This window comes from Myotis davidii, unplaced genomic scaffold, assembly GCF_000327345.1.
Source record: "Myotis davidii unplaced genomic scaffold, ASM32734v1 scaffold230, whole genome shotgun sequence".
Taxonomy (NCBI): Eukaryota; Metazoa; Chordata; class Mammalia; order Chiroptera; family Vespertilionidae; genus Myotis; species Myotis davidii.
This window is the reverse complement of record NW_006282259.1, coordinates 25,431-32,192: the sequence shown is the minus strand read 5'-3', so window position 1 is coordinate 32,192 and position 6,762 is coordinate 25,431. Positions and strand designations below refer to the sequence as shown.

General features: G+C 47.3%; 1 protein-coding gene across 1 annotated transcript in view; it reads left to right on the top strand.

The window, feature by feature from the left end:
* The window catches only part of WRNIP1 (Werner helicase interacting protein 1), a 32,551-nt gene that overhangs the window by 3,439 nt on the left and 22,350 nt on the right, over window positions 1-6,762 (top strand). Inside the window, 2 exon segments of the mRNA XM_006752794.2 lie at window positions 6,575-6,748; window positions 6,751-6,756. Of these exon segments, the coding sequence (XP_006752857.1) occupies window positions 6,593-6,748; window positions 6,751-6,756 (162 nt within the window). The 5' untranslated portion in view covers window positions 6,575-6,592.

Below are 6,762 nucleotides of genomic sequence, written 5' to 3'. Positions count from 1 at the left end.
CAGCTCCTCCCCGTGGCTGTCTGCCCCTGATTGCACCCCCCAAACCAAGAGGGGGCAGGGCTGGGTGGCCAACATCCTGCAGCCCCTCCCCAGGCCAGCACGACCCCAGATTGCCCCCTCCCCACTGCAATCAGGAGCAGGGCTGGCTGGCCAACCATCCATGGCTCCTCCCCCAGGTCACTGGCCCTGATCACCACCCCCAACCCATTTTGGGGGGTAGCTGCCCAGCCCACCAACCACAGCCCCTCCATGGCCAGCCCCTCCCCCAATCGGCCCCCCAACCCCAATCAGGCTGGCGAGGGGGGGCAGTTGGGAGCAATCAGGCCGGTGACAGGGGGTAGTTGGGGGCAAACAGGCTGGCAGGGGAGGCAGTTGGGGGAGATCAGGGCGGCAGTTGGGGGGGGTCAGGCTGGCAAACAGAGTGGGTAGGGGCAATAAGGCAGGCAGGGAGGCAGGGGAGAGGGTAAGCGCCAGGGGGCCTGAATTGCGCGAGAGGGATGTCCGACTACTGGTGCAGGATCGGGCCTAAACCGGCAGTCTGACATCCCCCAAGGAGTCCCAGATTGGAGAGGGTGCAGGCCAGGCTGAGGGACCCCCCTCCCCCCAGTGCACGAATTTCGTGCACTGGGCCTCTAATAATAGATAAAGGAATTGAAGAGGAAGAGACAAAAGTATTCTGACACCAACCGCGTGGCCTGCAACTCAATTCATTTCTGACACTAACTAACTGAAGTTAGTGTCATACTGCACAAATTAAGGGCAAAGTCTCCCATAAGACTGCCCTCACATCAGACACCAGCCTCAAGTCTTGGGACCAGCTGCTCTCCTGATCAACTGGCTACAAATTTGGGCGTTCCTACAACCTCCTAAAGTTTGATAATTCACTGGAATTAATCACAGAAATCACTGAAAGCACACTAGTTATGATTACAGTTTTTAAATAATGGATACACATAATATAACATCTGGGAGGGTCCCAGACACAGAGCTGCCAAGCCCTCTCCCCTGAAGACAAGGCTCATCACCCTGTCTTCACACATGTGTTCACCAACCGAGAACCTTCACTGAACTTAGTGTTTTCTTGGGGTTTCACTAAGTAGGCAGATTGATTAAATCACTGGCTATGTGATCAAACTCAAACTCCAACCCCCCTCTCCACTCCCCAGAGATGGCTGGCCTGATGTTCTAACCCTCTAATTATGTGGTTGTTCTTGCTGGTGATCAGCCCCCATTCTGAAGCTATCCAGGGACTGACTAGGGCAGGGGTGGGCAATCTTTTTGTGAGTGCGTGCCAAAACCAGCAAAATCTCTGACTCAAAATTCTTCTGCGTGCCAACCCTAATTTTTTGAGAACATGTTACGCCTACTTGATATCTCTTAAGGTGTACATATGTGAAGAACCTTGAAGAAAAAAGAACATATATGCAATACCCTTTGTAATACTTTAAGCAATAAAAAAAAAAGAACCTTGAAGAAATAATAAAATTCATTCGAGCAACAAAAACACAGTATATATGATGAAAAATACATTTACGTTTTAATATATACATGTACACTGATAGTCCAACAGAAAACTTTATGACTCCGTTTGATATTATCAGTGGGACTTTTGCTGCTGCATCACTGATGACAGAGATTTTAGATCAGGTTTATATTTCGTGACCTTCAGAGATATACACGAGCTACTACTTTCATCCATCAGGCTACTCCTATTACGAGACTTAACAAAATTCATCACTGAGAACAAAGATTCACAATTGTAAATGGAAGATTATAAGAGCAGGTTTCGTGTGCCAGCAAAACTTACTGGCATGCCATGTTTGGCACGTGTGCCAAATGTTGCCCACCCCTGGACTAGGGTAACCTCATTGGCATAATAAAGGCTCTTGCTATTACACAGGAAATTCCAAGGGTTTTTAACTCTGTGTCAAGAACCAGAGAAAAGTTCAGATATGTTCTGTTTATACTACAGGTATCAATTGAAAATCACCCAAAACTATTAAAAGTGTTCCCCAAAAGGTAAAATATTAAAAAATTAATAAAAATCAATGCATTTTTTAAGACCAATAAGACCAGTAAGAAAATAGAACAATTAAAAGGTCTTATTACAATAGCGAGGAAATGTATACAATTTACTAGAATAATGTGCCACAATTCCAAAGGACACAGGGGGAAGTCAGGAAGAGAAAGGAGCAGGAGGTTGGGTTAGGAGAGAGAAATCACAAAGCAGGAAGAATAGGGCTAACTTTTAGGATGGTGATTAAACATGTCAGGGATATACATTATGGTGGGACTACCTGGACTCAAATTGTCCAATATATCCCAACATACCTTGGATATGAATAGGAGGGTACAAGATGATGCCTGGAAATTTGATAATCCTAGGAGACATTATATACCCGTTGGCAGCAAAACAGCACCAGGTATTAGACTAGTGGAGGCAGACGGGACCTCAGTTCAACAACCTGGGTACTTCAGTTCTAAGAATGAATTCAGAGCCGACTCAAACTAAAGAAAGTTTACTTTGAAAGTCACAGAGGTAGAAGAAATGAGCCTTAGAAGAAATGGGCTCAGGAAACAAGTTACAGAGGCAAGAGAGGGCCCTTAGAACTTAACATCCGTGGGCAAACTATGGCCCGCGGAGAAAAGCATAAAACTAAAAATAAAAAAGACCATACCCTTTTATGTAATGATGTTTACTTTGAATTTATATTAGTTCACACAAACACTCCATCCATGCTTTTGTTCCGGCCCTCAGGTCCAGTTTAAGAACCCATTGTGGCCCTCAAGTCAAAAAGTTTGCCTGCTAGAGACAGAAGAACTTCGCTGGAGAGAACATGGCAAAAGATCCTGGACAGAACCTGGCTACAGAACCTGGCTACCGAACCTGGCTGGAGAACCGAGCGAGAGAACATGGCTACAGAACCTGGCTGGAGAACCTGGAGAACCTGGCTGGAGAACCTAGCAAGAGAACATGGACACAGAACTTGGCTGGAGATTGTGGCTAGAGATCCTGGCAAGGCTGCTGATCAACTGAACGCTGTCTCCGTGTCATTCCTTCTTCGCCGACTCCGTCCACACCTTTGGGGACCCCTGGACCCGTTGGGGCTGGACCCCAGCATTTGCCCACCCCTGGAGGAGAAAAAGGCAAGGAAAACATGCCTGGGGAAAGGTGTGGGTGTGCTCCATAGAGAGAGCTAAACAGGGTCCTTCCTCTTGAGCAGTGGTCTCAACCTTGGCTGCACATTAGAATCACCTGGGAATCTTTTTAAAATCCTGATTTCTGGGCCTCATCCCTCGAGAAATTCTGTTTCTTTGTTATGGGGTGGGGCCACAACATTAGTAACAAAGAAACAGAATTTCCGGAGTATGAGGCCCAGAAATCAGGATTTTAAAAAGATTCCCAGGTGATTCTAATGTGCAGCCAAGGTTGAGAACCACTGCTCTTGAGGGTTTTTATTTGTAGGTCTCAGGGGAGGATCCCAATAGAATATTCCTCAGCTTTCCAGGTGTGTTCTTTCAGGGTCAGGATCTCTGTTGATTAGTCAGCACCAGGGGCTCATTAGGCATTGCAGCTGGTCCCGAGGTCAGCCATGCCTTCACTTGTCTGGTTTAGTTGCTTTTCTGGGCCTGGAGCTGAAACACAACTGAGGCCTAGATGCATGTGAAAGGTAAGAAAATAGTGGAAGCGGGGCATTGTCCTGGGGGCTTAATGTTTAAGAGCTATTCTCTGGGCCCCTTGTTCTTTCCCTTCTAAGGGGTTCCAACCCCCATGACTAGCAACATGCCAGGGGAGGAAAGATCAGGGGAGGGTACAAACCACATGACCAGTGATATGAAAGGTCAGGGCCGTCTAAACCACATAATCATCGATATGCTAGGGTAGGAAATGTCACCCTGGGAGCAAGATCCCAGCCCAGTTTTGCCATTGCTATGTACCTGGGGCTTTCTATACCTGGCTGATAGTCCTTGCTCAGCTCAACTCATGTCTATCTACCTGCCTATCTAACTGCCACATATCTGCACTTAAGCATTGAAGCCAGGCAGAGACTTTTATTGTGGCCACTGAACAAAGGGCTTATTGAGACTCCCACTGAATACATCATCCCTATTCTGAGTCGGGGGAAGGACGACAGAGAAGATGGTTACACCACCCCAAGCAAACTGCCAAGGTCAGCTAAAAAACCATTAAGCAGTGAGGTATTAAAAGAGAAAATTTAAGTAAGTTTTACTGCTTTACAGTGACCTCATTTCCTGTGACCTTATAATGGAGTTAAGTTTATTTGTATTTATGCTCATTTTAAAAGAAAGTTTAAATTTGGTTAGAAAAGCTGGTATGGTTTAATCTTTTTTTTTTTTTCTCCTACCATCACCATCTAGTGGAGGAAACTTTGAACTATAGGCAAAATGAGCTGGGATTCACAAACAAAATAATAATCAAGGGCCTACTGTGTGCTAGGCACTATACCAAAAACATTTGCATTTATAAGATCATTTAATTTCCTTTTTTAGATTTGGAAACTGAGTCTAAAGAGTTAAGAATCTTGCCCAAGGTCACTCTGTAGCCAACTCAAACCCAGATTCTTGAAGTCCAAGTCTAGTGCCATTTTAACCTCATAGTATATATATTTTTGAAAATACATATTAGGTAACAATAAAAACATAGAATCGTATTTATATATAAATACACAGTATACTACTTAAATCATTTAAAAAGACTGAAATAAGGTACTAAAATATTAACAATAATGGTCTTTGAGTAGATTTTCCATAATAAGCATGTATCATTTCTAAAGAAAAAAAATGTAAGCCTTAAATTTATTAAGAGAAAAGACATTCAACAAACTTCACAGTTGTTGTCTCAGTTATTGTCATCACTTTAAAGTATTTTGCGCTGAAACCAGTTTGGCTCAGTGGATAGAGTGTCGGCTTGCAGACTGAAAGGTCCCAAGTTCGATTCTGGCAAAGGGCATGTACCTGGGTTGCGGGCACATCCCCAGTAGGAGATGTGCAGGAGGCAGCTGATCAATGTTTCTCTCTCATCGATGTTTCTAACTCTCTATCTCTCTCCCTTTCTCTCTGTGAAAAACCAATAAAATATATTTTTTAAAAAAATAAAGTATTTTGCTTGTGTTCATGATGACCATGTCAATATACATATTTCTATTAATGTTTAAAATAACGTATATTACATTTTCATACTTAGTAACGAGAGGCCCGGTGCATGAAATTTGTGCAGTGGGGGAGGCGTCCCTCAGCCTGGCCTGCACCCTCTCCAATCCGGGACCCCTTGGGGGATGTCCGACTGCCTCTCACAATCCAGGACTGCTGGCTCCTAACCGCTTCCCTGCTTGCCTGATCGCCCCTAACTGCTCCCCTGCTGGCCTGATCACCCCAACCGCCTCTGCCTCACCCCAAACCCAGGACCCTGTCTTTCCTCCCTCTGGCTGGCCGCAGGCACTGAGGACTGGGGCTGGCTTCACCTGGGCTGGCCGCAATCGCAGGGGACTGTGGCTGGGTGGCTTCACCTGGGCTGCAGCCACAGGTGCCCAGGACCATGGGGCAGGCGGCTTGTCCCTCTCCCGGGCTGCAGGCGCAGGCCCAGCCACTGGTGCCCAGGACCTCAGGGCATGTGGCTTGTCCCTCTCCTGGGCTGCAGCCTGGCTGGTCCCCATTCTTCTCTCTCGAACTCATTTGTGCCTGGCTGGTCCTCATTCTTCTCTCCCCAGTGTTGAGTGTCTGAGCCATTAAGGCGTGCTGCCATGAGGGTGTGATGACCATTTGCATATTAGCTCTTTATTATATAGGATACTTACCTTCACAATCTGTTTTGAGAGCAGCACTAGAACCTAAAGAGCAGTGGAATAGGCCACACCAAAATGCCACTTCAGTATAAGGGTTATTTTGAGTTGAAGGCAGTTGAGAAGCAGCAGATACAGTTCTCTACTCTCTCCCAATTTACTTATAAGCAGGACATACATTGTAAAGGTGCCCACCCCCACTCCCCTCTCTACCAGAAAGGCCAGAAACAACTCCAAATCCTTTTAACCCAGAGGAATCTACATAACAAACTAGCCTGTATTTTCTTTAGTTTCCTTATATATTTACCTTCCTACAAAACGACAATGAGCTACCATCGCACACCTGCCAGAATGGCTACCATCAACAAATGACAAGTGTTGGCGGGGATGTGGAGAAAAGGGAAACCTTTTCCCTTTAATTACAAGCTCTGGGCTCTTCCCATCCCTCCGCCCTCCCCACACACCAGTTCAGTTCCGGGTGTGGAAAACCGCTTTCCAGGGCGCAATCTAGGGGCGTTTCAATGGACACTGCTCAGATATCATGGATTTCAAAGATGCGCGGAAAGGTGCCTGGCAACCACGCGCTCGTGCGCACGCGCAGTCTGCTGGCCTCTTTGGCCCCCTCCGGAGGCTCGCAGGCCGGCCAGAAGCGGGTGGGCAGACTACAATTCCCGGCAGGCAGCGGGACACGTTTCCCGCTTGCAGCTGCGGAAAACGGATGCGGAGGACTCTTCGCGACGCAAAGCGCGAGATGCCGCGGGAGGCCGGCTGAGGGCGGGGCAGCAGCCGCCATGGAGGTGAGCGGGCCGGAAGACGACCCTTTCCTGTCGCAGCTGCACCAGGTGCAGTGCCCCGTGTGCCAGCAAATGATGCCCGCCGCGCACATCAACTCACACCTGGACCGCTGTCTGCTGCTCAACCCCGCGGGGCACGCGGAGCCTGCGGCCGGGCTGCAGGGACC